This window comes from Tubulanus polymorphus, chromosome 1, assembly GCF_964204645.1.
Source record: "Tubulanus polymorphus chromosome 1, tnTubPoly1.2, whole genome shotgun sequence".
NCBI lineage: Eukaryota > Metazoa > Nemertea > Palaeonemertea > Tubulaniformes > Tubulanidae > Tubulanus > Tubulanus polymorphus.
The window spans coordinates 4811378-4829379 of NC_134025.1; the positions used below are offsets into that span (position 1 = coordinate 4811378).

The 18002-nt window shown below is 37.7% G+C and overlaps 1 protein-coding gene across 1 annotated transcript; it reads right to left on the reverse strand.

The window, feature by feature from the left end:
* Positions 1-374: 374 nt before the first annotated feature.
* Positions 375-17699, reverse strand: LOC141911085 (poly [ADP-ribose] polymerase tankyrase-like). Its single transcript, XM_074802049.1, has 50 exons — positions 17602-17699; positions 16680-16802; positions 16382-16556; positions 15979-16245; positions 15578-15709; positions 15380-15490; positions 15171-15294; positions 14968-15085; positions 14727-14890; positions 14392-14479; positions 14182-14301; positions 13878-14081; positions 13598-13761; positions 13386-13495; positions 13119-13243; positions 12885-13044; positions 12383-12591; positions 12041-12140; positions 11836-11960; positions 11704-11739; positions 11492-11620; positions 11268-11414; positions 10990-11103; positions 10723-10894; positions 10433-10623; positions 10256-10338; positions 9699-10043; positions 8988-9224; positions 8801-8906; positions 8559-8672; positions 8358-8447; positions 8112-8273; positions 7903-8020; positions 7711-7825; positions 7015-7342; positions 6725-6818; positions 6510-6641; positions 6126-6403; positions 5874-6049; positions 5658-5760; positions 5334-5506; positions 5096-5240; positions 4855-4976; positions 4674-4758; positions 4416-4593; positions 4189-4302; positions 3911-4098; positions 3702-3794; positions 3001-3136; positions 375-2881 (listed from the first exon to the last, which is right to left on the reverse strand). The coding sequence occupies exons 2-50, from the start codon at positions 16782-16784 to the stop codon at positions 2748-2750; spliced, it is 7239 nt and encodes a 2412-aa protein (XP_074658150.1). The 5' UTR covers positions 16785-16802; positions 17602-17699; the 3' UTR covers positions 375-2747.
* Between the last annotated feature and the right edge of the window lie 303 nt (positions 17700-18002).

The window sequence follows — 18002 nt, forward strand, 5'->3', positions numbered from 1 at the left end:
ACCCCCAATATATCGCCCTCCCATTTACCGTCACCCGCCTACTGCCAGGCTTTCTCGATGTATATCTCAGTACAAATACATAGTAAAACATCCCCGATATACCGCCATACTCTCTATACCGCCAGAATCGTTCTGCACCGATGTGGGCGGTATATCGTGGGTGTATTATCATTACTTGCACAAACCGAGTTCGATAGACCCAAAAAATCTATGAATTGTGCGGGATCAGTTGACTGGAGACTGGTAGATTTTTTACAATTTTAAACGTTTTACAAACACAATGGCCCATTATACAACACTATCCATCAAAACGGACTGATCAGAGGCTATGGATACACAAGACTTGATGTATTTCATTTTTTACTTTTCATACGTATTTTATTTATTGTATGTGTGAATCAATCATACATGTACAACTAATTATTGTTTTTATCATGATTATAGAAGTGAGTAGCAACTATTAGAATATCTATTACACGAACACCTATCAGTAGTATTATATTTTACTATTATTACCATTAAACCATCATTAATCATTACTAATGTTTATGAACAGTAATCAGGTAGTAATCAATACTACACGTGATCGTATTTGTAGGTACTAAAACGGTACATATACATTCGCAAGCATTCTAGACAATACAATCATTATATCATTAAAACTACCATACTGAATAATAGAGCACATTAAAACACAATATTTGTTTTACATTATCATTACCATGCATTTAATAGTACAAAACAGCTCATTAATATACAGTTCGTTTGTAAAATACATCAGAAAATACGCATCATTGTTTTATGTAGGTTTTCTTTTTTAAATATCATTTTATTCACATGCTCACAGAGACAGATGCACCACACACGCATGTATGAGCAACGACCAACTTATGTTTATACAAAATATGGATAAATACCTAGCATCAGTCAACCGAAAAAAATGCTGGTTTCATGAATGAATTGTAATGCGGGTCAAGATGAAATTATTGACTTATGCAGTGCATAAAGAACAATTTTTAGGTTAAGTGCAAAAACCTACTATTACAAGTTATTAAGCTCGAGTGAATTTTCCCAAAAAAGTGGATATGGGTTAGAATAACGTAGTAGCCTAAAAGCTTTCAAACATTTTCAAAAAGTGCATTATTACCCAATCTTACAAATTTTCCAATTTCGATGAAGAGAAAATATGAATAATATAAAAAGACCGATTTTTTCTAAAATACTCCTACTCATACATCTACGTCATGTATATTAAAATCTTTAAAAAATGTTAAAACAACGAATGATTTTTCTATACAGGGCTAACTACTGCAAAAAACAATCATATATGAATAATGTTTGAATATGTCCTCATACAATGTATAATGAATAATGTAGATGAAATGTGCGTAAAATATAACCGTTAAAATACGAACAAGCATGCCAGGCCAACCCACACGCAGCTAGATTTGACTTAAATTTCGAGTGCCGGTATTGTGAAATTGGGACTTCAACAGCTATAGAGATGGGCCTGCATGTCCTGTAAACAAGCATGGTGTATATCAATTTCTACGAGCGACGCAAGCATTAATAGTCCTGACCTTTTTAAGGTTTGAAAAATCAACAAATTTAATACCGGAAATTCATGATTATCTTTCTTCCAAATGTCAATTCATTCATTTCATGATCATTCATTTAATGAAGTACGTAGCCAATCTGAGAAAAGAGCTCAGTGGCGAAAATAGTGTAAAATGTAAAAGATTACCCTGAAATTTATCAAAACGAAGGCAGCATGAAATAAATACAATGCTATGCATCTGATCTGATCAGACTACATGAATTAATTATGAATAGATCAAATATCATCCAACACATTGTAAAATCAATCTGAAATAACAGCCATATGCGCCGTAAATTCAATTAGGTTCGAAATCTATGTTTCGTGATTGAGTTGTTCGAAATCATTATTCTTAATCGTCATAAGAGTATCTGATATCAGTCATAATAATTCAGACACACGTCTACGCACAAGAATCACCTCCACATATTCATAGTCTATTGAAATGTCACCGGTCACTTTTACTGAAGACTTTGTATATAAGATACAATGAATGCGCAGAGGTATCATTATTGAATACCTCACTATAAGCTACTTACGCAGTAAGATTCTTCACATAATCAGATAAGTAAATTTGAAATCGCTTTTTGTTAAATTTTCTCATCGTTACATCATCGTTTACACAGTATGTACTAAGCCTCTAGTGAAAATATCCAGAGATACACAGCTAAATCACAAAACCAAATCCATGAGACAAACGGTTTTTTTTCATGAGTTCATATTAAGTTATTTCAGTACGACGCAATATTTGAATAATGAAGTCATAATATTATGCACAGTTCCGAATTAATAAGCAACTACAATCGTAGTTTATCTCAGTAATATGGATGGAATATATGAAATACGAATGACTCCATGCAACTTTTTTCACCATTACATACAATTATATGCATATCATATAGAACAATTAATTATTTACATCTTTCTGCAGTTGAATGTATGGAATATGAAGGCGGCGGCGGCTTTTTCGAGATAAGTTTCTCTGCGAATATTTTTTACAATGATGAATAATGAGTAGATGATAATGTTTGATGTCGATGATTGACGGATAACCACCACACACTCACACCTCATGAAAAACAAGATTCACCCTTTCCATATTTCCATGCGTTATCTTTCGTACGGCTGCTTAAAATCGTTGGGACGTTGTTTACTTCTTGAATTGAACGATGTACCTTAGACACACTTGGGCTTCATCATATACTATATACTCGTTGTACGCGAGAATGTGGTAACAGTCATTGTTCTCTTGTTCGATTAGTTTTCCCATTGGCATCACAATTCCTGCGAATAAAAGCAGAATGTTTTTATAGCATGATTGTCTAGCCGAAATACCTTTATTAAGCCGAGTTCACCTTTGGCTCCTAAATCAACCGTACATTAGCATTAATATTAAAACATACCCGGTTTTATGGTAACATCAAATGAAGGGTTGGGTTCTTGACGTCCTACGCCTTTGATACTGTCAAAATTTCCTTTCGGTATTTCAGATTCATCATCTAAAGGTTGTTTAAATTCTTTGATCTTTCCGAGAGCACCCTTGAAAACATCATATGCATACAATGTCAAATTGTATGAAAACATTTAGAAGCCAGTGTCACAGTTTAGTAACGTAACTTTGAACTTCTGGAGATAAGATTTCGCCATCTGGTACATATACCAGCATCTTCACCCGTCAAGGGATTCGAACCCACTACACTAAAGCTGTTCGCCGAACCCCTTGACCTCACGACTCGTTGGAGTCGTTACTAGCCGACCAGAATCCGGTCGTACCAATCACAGCGCTTGTAATAAACGACTTTAGGCTTCTATTGGTTTTCCCGTTAAATGGACCAATCAGCGAACGTTTTACCGAACAAGGAAGTATTTCGCAAATCGATATATGATGTCATGCGCAACAGCGCCAGTAATGAAATCACGCTTCGTGAGGCAAGGGGGCTGGTGGAAGCGAGTTCGGGAGTGATACCGGACCTGGCAAGCGAGGATGATATACCAGCTAGTTCAAAAACACCCGAACGGCTACTAAAATCTACATCTTGATTAACCTACGATATCAAACTACTTCCATTTATTGAATGAAAATGAATGTTATTCGTATATCTACCTCGCAAAGTAACATAAACTGGGTATCAGATTCTTCATTATAATTACGGCAGTAATATGAGCTCTTCTTGAATGTGTCAGCCAGATAAATACCCTGAAGAGGACAATTAATGAGAGAAACAATGAAATAAATATTTGAATGTCCTTGTAGAGACATTTTTTCGTTTTTACATGGCGAGTTCACGCGTATATTCGTGATCACATCCATACCTTTCCGAACATGGCTCCGGTGCTGCCAACTTGAGGAGGAGCTATGAGCAATCCCCGCGTGAGTATACTGAGCAGATTAGCTGAACTACTTCCATGCCAGAGTAAGTGTCGATTATTGCGGCCGCATTTTTGTAACCGTTCCGATTCACCCTGACGGCTGACTTTATATATTGCTTCCACGTTACTAGCTGCAAGTAACAAACGCAGAAATAGAATATCATAACGCGATAGAGGCTCAAATGAAAATACAATTCAAACAACTGAACATCGATATATACCTGGCATACTACTGTGGATATACTTGAGAATGTATTGCGATTTCGGATCATCTTCAGACATGAGCTGAATTGTGCATCCCATACACTGGTAAATGTAATCCAATGGATTCATCTCTGATTCGAGTAAACGAAGATCATATATCAATCATAAAATTCATCGGAAGAATTGATCGATGTGAAAACTCGATATTATTCTGCGATAACATTCAACAGTCAATTAAACACACCTTTCTGTCTATATTGCGCTGCCAATAACATCTTTCCAGCTTGTTCTAATTCGAGTAAGTTGGTAATTTTACGGACCTGGTCACGAATGAGGCTGTCATTAGTGAGTGGCCTCACTGTTGTGTACTCGTAATTATTCGTCGGAACCAAATGGTAATAATCATTACTCAGTTTGGCGATCTAGAAAATATGTGAACATCCGTTCAAGTATTAGCCGTTCTATGTGCAAGATATTTCAAAGTGCTATAGATGTAACAAACCTCCTCATAAATCTGATGGCATTCTTCCCGAGTTAGTTTCTGTGTTTCCTGTCGATGATGATGGGCAATTTTTTCCTGAAGTGGCCTGAAAAAAAACCGACAACATATTCTCATCAAACGAAAGAACTTTTTAAACCATGTTTATAGTTCCCCTGACATACTGTATGAAATGAACACTTACTTGATATGTTCCAGAATTTCTCTGGCTTTAAGAAGAGCTTCTTTTTTTATTTTACCAAAAGGCATGTAGTCCTCATCAATGTCAAATGATTCGAGAGCTTTGGACAGCATATTTATATTTGTCTAAAAAAAGAAATACATTGTCTATTGCCGCCATGATTTCCGGTGCTCATCATTTACGTCATTTCCAACATGGATATACAGGTATGCAGATACCCTACAGGTTCATTAGGCATACTGACCAGTTCTTTGAATATTTCTTGAATGTGGTCGGGAAGGGTTGATTTCACATCAGACTGGAGGGATAATTTAACTTTGCTAACTTTCTGTCCTGGAACTTGGTCCTCTCTAGCAATGAGTCGGTACTTCTTTGGATGGTTTGTGAAACTGAAAAAATAATAATTGAGAACCAGCGCATAAGCACATTACCTGATAGATATTTTGCAACATAATCAGATTATTATCAGCTTTATTTCTGACCTTTTAACATTATTCCAGTCATTGCCAGTTTTCTCTTTGAAAACTTTGTGGAATTCTTTGATAGCTGGTTCTTTCGCGGGGAATGGCGTTTGCTGATACTGGCCAACAGGGTCACCAATTTTACCCCAACGAGTCATCAAAATGTACATGTCCTTTCCAAGCTGATGAATAACCTAAAGTAACCAAGTATAAATAGGTAAATCATTTAGAGCCTCAAATCTACTGGTATGTAAAATCAATACCACATTCTAATAATGCATATCACTTAACAATACTGCTCTATACTCAATATATTTTACATCTCTCCATGTTTCAATTTCATACCTGCATTTTATAGAATACATAAAGCCCGAAGTGTTGCTGCACATCAACTTTAACAAGAACCGTATCAAACGGAATATTCTGTTCATCATCCGTAACAACTTCACTGCAAATCACAAAGAAGAAATTTTATCATGAGAAATTTTCAGACGTACAGGTTTCTTTCTACTACGTCAGTACACCGTCAAGGAAAATGCTGAATCCATTTTGAAAACGTACCCATTTTTCTGCATGCCACTCATTGGATCGGGACAAATGGTCACAGTTTCGTTAGTTTCCATGGAGTTAGTTTCCAATTGTTGCAACATCGCCTCAGCATCAGCCTGGTAGTTATACACACGACCATTTGGAGGCATGATTTCAGTGACACCTAACGGTTCAACACTGGGCTTATCCTAAAATCAAGTACAAACAAATTGAAAGAACATTACTTAGAATATGAGGAAATAGTTCAGCTCAGAGCTAACTTACCCATTTATCCTTCTTGATTCCAGCAAGTTTTTGTAGCCCCTTGGCTAGGTTCGAAGCTCCTTTGATTAAAGCGTAATCAAGTGGTGTGAGGCCGTTTCGATCCTTGGTGTTCATGACGGCGCCATTCTCTACGAGCAATTTCAATAGCTCCACGTTGTCATACGTGCCGTCATCGAGAGGACACACTAAATGATGTATAACAGTCCAACCCTGTTTGTCCTGAACGTTCAAATCCACTTTACTTTTCTTCGTAAATGGCTCAAAATTCAAGTCTATGTCTGAAAAAACAATTCCAAATTCCGTTCATTAAAATATCATAACTTTGCAGCTGCCTGCAATAGTATCATATTTATTTTCAGTAGTAAAGAACAAATGAATACAAACCATCATCATCAATCTCTTCCTGCTCTTCTGTCGCCGCTGCTGCTGCTGCTGCCGCTGCCACTGGTTCACTTTTCAAATCATTGACTTTTCCAGCTAGGATACTTTCAGCTTTCTTCAACATAAATCGCCTCACTGGAAACATTGAAAAATTATACCTTAAACCTGCTTGTCAAAATACATTGAGTATGTGAGAATAGGACACAAGTATGAATTACCTCTAAACGATGCCGAAGATGCCCGTCTCATCATAAACCGGCCGGTCATGGAATAGGAATGATCTAATAAAAGCTTCAAAATATCGATGTCATTCTGAAATGAGAAACAATAAACATATAATTACATCATGAACTCGTTCGGAGGCAGAAAATGAATCAATAAATCTGTTGAAATTAGCTCAAAACGCCTTAATTTCGACCGCAAAATCACATTGTATGATGGAGGATTGACTGATGTAAGCGAACAATTTATCAGGTTATGAGTTGAATCGTAAGAGATGTAATTTTACCTGACGCACGGCATGCATAACTGGTGTCATTTTCGTTTCGTCAGCGAAGTTGATGCTGGCACCGAGATCGAGTAGTAGTTTAACGAGCGCGAATCGTCTCCAGCGTATTGCTGACACGAGCGGCGACACGCGAACGCAGCCCGTTTTCTGATGATAATCACGACTGAACGCGCACTGATCGACTGAGTCGAACACGTCCATACTAACGAACGGATAGTCGCACAGAATGTCTACATTAGCACCTTTCATTATGAGTTTTTTACAGATGTTTACTGCCGTTTTTTCTTCGTCGGTCGCCTCGTGTTTTTCTTGTGGTTTTATTGCTTGTCTGAAAATATGATTCACGCGTGCATTAAGTTGTGGAATACAGATAATTCACAGTGAATTATTTCCACTTGGCGAGCCCGGAGTAAATTGAAGGAACGCTCTCAAGCAATCATTTTGGCTAAAGACTATTAGCCATCATCAGGCATACTGATAGTATGTCTTTAGCCGAAACATTGCTCGATATAAACATGTATATATATATATACATTCACTTCTATCCATAAACTTTTCATCTTTGGCTGAATTATTATGGGATTTCCCTCGTATATCGTTTGTTTATGTCCAAAAACCCACAGTGTTTGTTTATGTTACCGGAGTAGCCCCAGTAATAAAATCGAATGAACTATTAGTAATTATCACATTACTCACCTTCTGGGTTTTGTACGAGTTTGTTCCGAATGCTGCTTTAGATCCCAGAATGCTACCGCAAGTGGAGTTCTACCATAATTATCTTCTTCAGTAATAACACTTTCAGTAGATTTATCTGTTAATATAACGAAAGGCAACTCGTGAAAAACCAGAGCATCCTCTTAATCTTAAAATTCCGAACTCTTCACTTACTGATAATGAATTCTACGAGTTCTTCGTTATGTTTCAACACTGCATATGTTAGTGGCGAACATCCGTGTTTATCTTTCAAAGAGACATTGATGCCACGATTGCAAAGAATTTCTGCAACCTGAAATATTTTCAACCAGATCGAAATAAAGACCGTTACCTAGATCGCCTTGTACGGTTGTTCTGCCAAATAATTTGAATTTCAACTATACCTTCAGTTGTAGTTCTCTATCCAATGAAGTAGACGTATACGCCAGAACGTGAAGTAAATTTTGACGATCAGAATTTATGCTCGATCCAGTCAGTTCTTTATCATCCTTCACCTTCTTCATGAGTCTCATCGCGAGGTGATACTTATGTACGCGCAGTGCTGACTGAAATCAGGCGTGAATTACCGTAAAATATGACTTAGAAAACAGGAGACGTTGATACAACATCTATCAATAAATAATACTAACCTCAACACAAAAGATTAATGAAATGCCCATGTGTTTTAGCTGATCAAGTAATATGTATGTAACCCCTTGCCAATCCCTCTTTACAATCGCCTGAAAAATATACATCAGATATCATACTTGCAGCAACACTGTGAATTCATCGAAACGGTTTTTAGGCATTTTAGAGCTGAAATCAAATTGAAAGTACAGAAATCAAATTACCTGGAACAATGACAAAGTCGATACATTTGAAATGTCTGTTTGCTTGAGAGGTTTCCAAACTAATATTTTCTCATCAGTCTTTTTCAACCTGGATTCTTTGGATGGTGAATCAATCTATGAGAATCGATGAGAACATTGTATTTTAATGTAAGGTGGATATTTCTTGTATTCAGTCAGTTTATAAAGTTAATCAGACCTTTAACACAGCTGAGCCCCACTATTTGTCAGCCTCAATTTCTTACCTGTTTTTGGGATACGATTACTTCTTTAGGAGGGTCAGTACTGTCCTTAGCATGAATAACGTCAACGTTGATATTGGCGTCTTTTTGAATGAGTGCTACAGCACAACTAAATGGTAAGAAATAGATCCGATAGTTAAATCGTAAACATGAAATATTCATGTACGTGGTCTATCATTTTTAAGCCTACCTTTTGTGACCCGCCAATACTGCAAGACCTACTGGGGTATTGCCATTCTTATCTTTACGGTTGATATCCGCTTTTCTCTGTAACAAATGCATGCAGCAAACCATTGCTCCATGTAAGGCTGCTCGGTGTAGAGGTGTGCTGCCAATTAGATCTTGCGAATCTATGTCTCCCGGTTTCATGTTCATCGTTACTGCACCGCATAACTCAATCGGATCCATATGAGCCGTGTTATCATCCCTAAAATACACATGTACTACAATGTACTATTTCAAAATGAAAACTTCCGTATAAAGGACTTTAAACATAAGTCAAGAACAGATTGACAGGACAAGAGTGGCCACTTTTATTTGACCTGCTTTTCTCCTCCTGACTAATCCCTGACATGCATGTTGTTTTCCCTGACATGATCTGCTAAGAATCCAATCAATTTACACTGTCCAATAAGTAAGACATAGATGGAAACTGTTTGATTTCACGTGCAATCTAGCAACCTCAACAAATTTACCCAGACTTTTTCAATGATAAGACTTTCCCCTAATTTCTAGGTAAGTGGCCGCCCTGATTGATAGAGTGAAAAGAAGTTATTCAGAAATTTTGTTAGAAATTTAAATACATGTTACAATCCACAGAGATTTCGGTCCACTGAAGGTCACCCACATTAAGCAGATAAATATGATAAAGAAAGATCAATAACTTCTAAGGTAAACTTACTCAGCATCCTGTATGAAGACAAAATGTAATGGAAGTCGACCTTCTTTGTCTTTTTTTGACAAATCGGCGCCTTGTTCGATGAGATATTCGACGATGTCGGTCGGGGTGTCCGATCCTCCATCGTTATACAATATAGCCAAGTGAAGAGGTGTTTGTGATTTATTATTCACGGCGTCGATCGTCGCGCCGTTCTCTAAAAGACATTTTATCATTGATAACGACGACTCGATGTCGGATACATCTCCGACGGCTTCGTGCAACGCAGTCAACTGATCTCGACAGTCTCGTGCATTGACGTTCGCGCCTTTCGCGACCAACGCCTTTACTACATCTGGAAGATTGTTTCTGAAACGATTTTGATGAAATAAAATATCAATATACGAAATACACAACGCAATGGTGCAATTTTCAAATTATCTCAAGCACTTTCGGGGATAAATTAGTCAGCAGTGGAAGAGTTAAGTAAGTTTGACTGTATAACGCAGCTTTCCGTAAGCTTAGCTAATTAATAATAACAGATGAGTGATTGACCAGAAAATAGATGATTATATTACTACCTGACAGCAAATATAAGAGGTGAAGACTTTCCATCTTCTTCCTCATCTATTGAACTCATATTTACTGAGGCCCCGTGTTCTATCTGAAACGAACATTCAACTCGATCAGTTTTATTCCGCGCATTTGAGGCTCTTAATCTAATTCTGATAAGTAAAGAATGATGTAATTATACATACAAGAAGCAAAGCCTCAGTACTATTTCCTAACAGAATGGCATCGATAAGAGGCGTATGACCGGTTTGAATGGCATACGTGTCTAACTGAGGATGATAACGCAAAATCATCTCTAAACCGGGACGCTTTTCACCGTACAATTCACCCTCAGATTCATTCTGCTGTAACATGAAGTGAACTGCCGACATTTTTCCTGAAACAACAAAATCAATAAGACTGAATGTAACATGTCTGATACAAAGCATCAGTGAGGCTCAAACCACAAGTTTTTCAGTTTTACGCATTGACACACCATTGTCAACATATCTCTCCTTTTCTTTCAGTGGTACTGGTTCATCGTTGAATTTCTTTTCACCGACGACGCTATTGACATCGGCACCCATCAAATCGATGAGACCTTTGATGAATTCCCTGGCACAGTCAAGACCCTGCTTCGTTTCCTCTTCTGATAATTCTGAATCGGGCTACAAATAATTACATAGATCTTATAATGCCCGGTATTCGGAAATATTGAAACAAAACACTCAAACAAGCCAAGATACAGAACTGTAGAACTTACAGAGAATTGGCAATATTCCTCACAGGCTCGCAATAAAGGTGTATAACCAGAATTATCAACGACCTTTGACATATCTTTCAGAGAGGTGAAACTTCCAGCTTCTTTTCCATCCACCTACAAATTTTTTTACCGATTTTAAGAAATCAAAAATAAGGATATAAGCACTATTATGCGTGAAATTACACTTGAAACAGCTAATATGCATGAATTCACAGAGATACTTCAAATGACAGAGTTATCATTTCTAGTATAGTAATGATTTCCGTTTTTAATAGTACCTGCATGAGAATCTCGAGTAGCTGCATCATATCAGCAGATGTTGACTGGTGCGCCATATGGTGAAGAACATTCCATCCATCTTCATCGGTAGTTGTAGATACGGAGCCACCTTTTTCAATCAGCAGCTTCACAAGTCCTGCGTTACCCTAAAGTCAAGACATAATCATATAGATTATCGATAATGAACAACTATACTTGTATAGTAGGCACAAGAATATCTTACGGTGTATAAAGCCAACATTGTTGGTGTTTTCCCTGCATTATTGATTTGAGTAGCTGAAGTTCCATTCTCAATGAAAATTTCAGCCATTTTCAAAGACACTTCTTTAGCCTTAAGGACTTTTTCATTCAGCTGAAAAGAACAATCACATGCGGCAATATGTTGTTTGAATACATATTTGTATGCCAATAATACATAACTAAAGGAATACTTACCCCATATCCGACATGGTTGATAGCCAAATGATGTAACTGAAATCAACAAAAAGACCACATTTAGACTCAAGAGTACAGACTCTAGCTAGTAAAATCCTAGTTGGTCAAATAAATTCTTGGGATATTTCGTACCACATTATTATCGGAAACATCTAACAAAGTATTATCAGCTTTCTGTTCCTTAATCAGATACTCGACTTGTTCAAGTAGATCATCTTCAAGTGGACTACCAGCGGCCAACATCAACAGCGTCATACCTGCATCAAGTCATTTATAGTAATAAGTAATTCAATATCTCAGTGCTTATTCAAAGTAGATAAATTGTCAGTTTGTTTACCATCATCATCTCTGAAATTAATATCGACTCCAGGTCTGCTGAGAAGCATCTCCAAAAGACCGGTATTGCCTTTCATGAATGCAACGCCATGCGGATTTAACTAAAACACAAATAGTTAAGATTTTTATGGACAAGCAGAACACTTGGAACTCACTGTATAGAGTTATAGTTAATTAGCAAATCAGTGATGGATACTTGCCATACAAAACAAGAAAAGATTATTAGGGGATTTAGAAACGTCGAGAGTCTGTTTAATTACTTATCCCATTTGACAACAAAAAGACAATTATTTTGGGATGGCCTGGTAGTTATTTTTGATTGTAATAAAGCTGCAAAACAAACCTTCCAATCATTGGTTGCATTGGGGTCGCCGTCAGCATCGAGAAGAACTTTCAGCCCGAAATACGAACCATACGCAACGGCGTAATGAATACAAGTATTACCGGACGAGTCGGCGTGGTTTGGATTGGCGCCGATGTGAACCAAGTAAGACGCGACATTCGTGTGATTGTTCATCACCGCGTGCGTAAGAGCCGTACGTTTAAAACGATCTGAAAATCAACGGCAGAAGCAAAAGAGAATTAGCAAAATTCCTCACAAACAGGAAAGTTAACAAACATCTTTAACAGGGTGGCCATTTTATGTGATTTAATTTTTCCCTCACATCTAGGCTGTTTCCCCCTCTGCTAAGAATCCAATCAATTAACCGTCATATACATAAAGCATAGATGGACACAGGTTGATTACACTCAACAAATTTCCATTTTATTTTAGCTTTTTAACAAAATTCCCCGACTTTTTCCCCGAATCCCAGTAAGCGGTCACCCTCTGTTTGAATACTAACCTTTGAATTCGACTATGGCTCCTCCTGATTGTACGAGATACTGTACCATGGCTAGATCACCTCGAGCTGCCGCGATCTGTAAACAATTCATCTTGTGACGAGCTGCTGATGCTGCCTTGTTTGCATCGGCTCCGTGCTTTAGAAGAGTACGAACGACATCCTAGAATACAAACATGACAAAGGTCAAATCTTTACCGAAAAGACTATTTTCAAATTCTAAATCGCGGGGCTTACCAAATGACCATTCTCAGCAGCCATGTGAATAGCACATCTACCCGACCTGTCCATTTTATGAACGCCTCCAATACCAAATCTGTCATCTAATTCTGGACTGTTTCCTTTCTGTCGAGCTGCCACATCTATGTACAACAAATAGAAGTAACACTTTCAGCCTTATTTTAGTTTAGATCATCTGTCATTCAGAATACGGATTCCCACTGAGAACATCCAAAATATGTCTCAAAACTTCTATCTTGGCCCTTACTATCAAACATTACAAACCTGCTTTAGCCTTTTTAAGGAGAGCCTCTACGTTATGAGCACGGCCGTACTTGCACGCAATCATCAATGGCGTGTTTCCCTGCGTCTCAATTTCATCAGCACTCACACCCCTTAAATACAAATGAAACATCAAAGTTTAACGGATCTGAAAATATTCCGCATATTTCACAAAACAGATCATCTGTCCGGTAACAGACTGAAATATAAACTACCTTTGAAGGAGAAGCTCCATTGGACCGGGACCCTCACAAGTTGCAGCATAGTGAATCGGTCTCCAGTGCTTCTTATCCATGATATTGTACTCGGGAAGTATGGACATTAGAGTCGTCAAGTAACTGGCATTTGGATTGATGCAAGCGCAATGAATCGGAGTGATCTAAATTTACAGAAATGATATAGATGTCAAATACTGAAATAATACAAATTATAGCAAAGAAGACATGTTTGGTCAGTAGGTAAGACTGATCAAAGGGTACATGTTTTTCCACTTACCCCATCATTATTGTAAGGTTTCTTCTTCACAGACGGAGATTTCGCCGGTGAAAGAGGCTCGTCATCATTTTTCAATACCTCGATGTGCAAGAAATTGAATCCGTGGCCCGCTTTGATAGCATCAGCAACCAAAGCAGCAGCTAGTTTCCGATTACCAGTTCGAATCACATTCACTATGTTATTTGTAAGAATGTCCTCCATGTACTGTAAAAATAAATGGAATTTTATAAATGTCGCGACATATTTCCACTAGTTTTGGGTCAGATGTCCAATTAATGATGATGAATTAAAAAATTAAACCTACAATATTCTCTCCATCTGATGACTGGGCCAAAGCTACGTCTAATGTATCTTTGCTGATATCATGAGTGATTGCATCAACAAGAATTTGGGATTCTTCTAGATCAATATCCATCATGTTATCCTGATAAGACAGAAAAACAAATGTTACACATGACACATTTTCAGTTATGTTATAATAACATAAATGAAAATTGATGAATGAATGAATTACCTTTGTAAGAGCGGCATTACCCTCTTTAGATCCTCGTCCAACAGTTAGAGTTCGCACACGTGGAACTCCGAGAGATCTTGGATCATAGCTAGAAATACATACAATATCCCAGTCAATATATTGATATGCCAGAGGGTCACCCAGCTTTACACCTGTTTAATAGGGTGGCCACTTTCCGCCAATTTACAAATCCCCTGAGAAATTTCTAGGTTCAAAATCATTAATTTTCAGAAACATGTGGTCAATAGCATTATCCGAATTCCCCGAGTTTTCTAGGTTTTCCAGGTCAGTGGCGCCACCCTGTGTAAGAAACTGGTATTTAGGGAGACACTAACCGCCCAGTGCTCGGTGTAGATAGTATATTTGTGGGTAATTTTACGCGTTTTCGGTCGTCATCATAAGATGCTTTCCACAATAATTCAATAGCCTTGTGATTTTCCATTCTGATTGCGATTTGTAGGGGCGTTACTTTTTCCTGAATGCTGTACTGAGGATTAATCTGAAATAGAAATTTGTAAGTGATGAAAATCTCTGGCATAAGACTGGACAAGAACATATAAGATAAGAAGAACATACCAAAGCAACATGATCTAAGTCTTCGATGAATTTTGTCAATATTTTGTTGTCCCTCAGCTTCAGTGCTCTGAACAGTAGTTTACTTGAAATGAATGATGATACAACTGGAACATTTTCCCTGAAAATATAAAATGCAGGACATAAGACCCCAGACGTGTGGAAATCATCCACAGAATTCTGCAGCAGAAGTCCATCTTTCATACCTGCTTTCATAAAATGGATCTTTCTCTAGAACCTTTATTCGTGGCCGCGGAGTCAAATTGATGTTCGGGTCTTTAGGCGTTTTCGCTGTTGCTGGGGTTGCTTTCAAAGGACTCGGAGTTTTTCCTGAAACAAATAAGATATACAAAATCATATAATCTTTCAAAATCATATAACATATGAAATTCAACCTAAAAGCATGGATAAACACCTTTGACTGGTTTCTTCTTGTTGTCTTTTGTTGTTTTTGTAACAGGAGTGGTTACTTTTGTCGTTGGAGTCGCTTTAGTGGTGGCTACAGCCTTCTTCTTTTTACCACCTTCTGAAAATATACCAGCAGCATAAATATAGATGACTATCAACCGTCACAACATTGAAAAGTGAGTTTAAAAGGAGCTTCGATGCTAACTCTTTGTTCTCCTTGGTCTCGTAGGCGTTACTGCAGGGGTTGGAGGCGGAGACTGACTTTTGCTACTGGTGCTGGCAACGATACCATTGCTGTCCTGTGACTCCTGCTTTTTCATCGCTTCTTCAAAAGTTTCTACAAACAAAATTGCAAACATGTTGGAATATATTCACATACTTTCTTCGAATCTAACTGTGATGAATAACTGTGATGATTTTTCATTGTCTCTCTTAGTTTTTCTCTCTCTCTCTTCTTTTTTTGCTTTTCAAGGGTGCTTGCTATAGCGGCCTTTTGGCCTTTGCTTGGCCCTCATAAGAAAGCCTTCTTAATTTTACTTTTGTTCTGTTTGTAAATATTCTTATAACATGCTTTCTTATGAAAAAAATTGAAATTGAATAACATACCAGTTAAATCAACTTGTATCCCATTTTCGACGTTGAGAGCTTTTTGAAGTATGAATTCCGTGCGCAATTTCTCTCGTTCCGGTAACTTGTACGTTTCTCTAGAGACATGATCCATGCGAACTGTGGTGATCACGCATTCCAATTCCGTCGTGTCGTAGAAATCTAATTTGTAAACGTCAGGCGGTTGCGACAATGACAGCCAGCGCACTTTGAAACTGCGAGTATTGCGATGTACATGCTGATTGGTTTGACAGAGGTAAAATCCACCTGGAAACATAGATTATTGAAAATATCTCATCTCCGCTAACAAAGTTATATCTAAAAAGGGCTTTACATCAATCAAGTGCCAGAGGCTTAAAAGTTTAACTACGATCAATATCATCGATAAAGGATCAATATTTACCAGACTCATTTCGAACTGCTAAAAATTTGCTTTTCTTGAAAAGTAATTCTTTGTCCTGGCTACGACTTTTAGGCGCAGCACCGAGTTCGATAGGGCTTTGGAACGGAGAACGCTGAACCTTCGACCTTTTGCTCGGAGTGCGTGGCTCCACCTCTACAGGTCGTTTTTGACGTCTCTGCAATAGTATAATTGAGACCATTTGCTTTTACAGTGTTTGACAAAAATTTAGAATCTTAACAAAATGAAGGTATTTCTTCATCTTAATGGTTGTTTACAATTAAGCTAAGATTAAACCTACCTTTCTCGTATTGCTCGATGGACTGCTACCTTTTTTCATTGTGGCATCTGCAGCCGCAGAAGCATCTCTAGGGCTTCTTGTCGCCCGCGAAGGTGACTCATCCATGGCCACTAATACTACCCCCTGAAATAAAATCAGTATCAGATTTCTGGTTAGTATGTGATAAAGACAAGTCGCAACAATATATGTTACCATCAGACAGTGTACCTCACAATAACATGAGCATTAGTCGAAATTCTAATTTACTATCTATCTAGACATTCAGATGTCCACGTGAAAAATTAAGACAAATCATGTTTCTAGATTCATCATCTTTCATTGAGTTTGGAACAGAATTAGGGGCCTATGAGGGACGGATCCAGGAATTTAGAATAGAGGGCCCAAAATTTCTTAGGCCTAGTTGTTTAGAGTACAGATAGAGCGAGCACTAACATGACTAAAGCTAGAGTAGGGGTTTGTAAGAACATCTGAAAAAATTGACAAAGTACAGTGCTTCTAAAATGAACATGCAATTATGTTATCTTGGCAAAATATAGGGCACCAGCCTTGGTGGATAGATTGTAACTGGAATGGAATTGTTCTCTTATGTTCTAGTTAGTGTACTAAAATACTAGCACTGAATTCAATTGACAAAAGCAGTCGTACTAATCACTATTCTACTAGCAAATTTACAGTTAACTCAAATACATGTGTGGGGATGACATGCATGTTCCCACCACAACTGCCAGAAACACAATAGAAGAAAACCCTGCAGGATCGAAGCCTTTTATTTTAATTTTTTACAGCGCCGGGTCAACCGTAACGGTTTGCCGGCTTTTTAATTCACAACGCTCATTTGACATTTATTAGGACGTCATTTATAATAGGGAATCCTAATGCACTGACTACCGAGAAGATTAATTACACAGTACTATAAACATACTTTAATGTGCAATGTAGAAAATTGAGTCTGGAGGCAACGATAGGTTAAAAACCGACAGAATAGTGAAGAAAGTTTGCGGCGATCAGAACATTTTACACACGGCGGCCATTTTTCTACAGATGCCCAATTAAACATCATCCCACTTCTTCATTCTAAATAATTTCTCACAACTCACTTATCAATCTGTCTGTGTCGATAGGAGTAATTGGAAATATTAGAGCACTTGGTAATTAAGCTTATTTACATGAATTGGGGTAATATGTGTGATTTGAATTTAAAATCTAGGCAATTACTATCTATGCTGATCGTCGTTATGATCAGAGGCTGGAACAGCCAATAACATGCCCACGTGATCAGATCTGGCAGTTGCTGTGGCACGCGAGTTAATATGCTCCATTGCC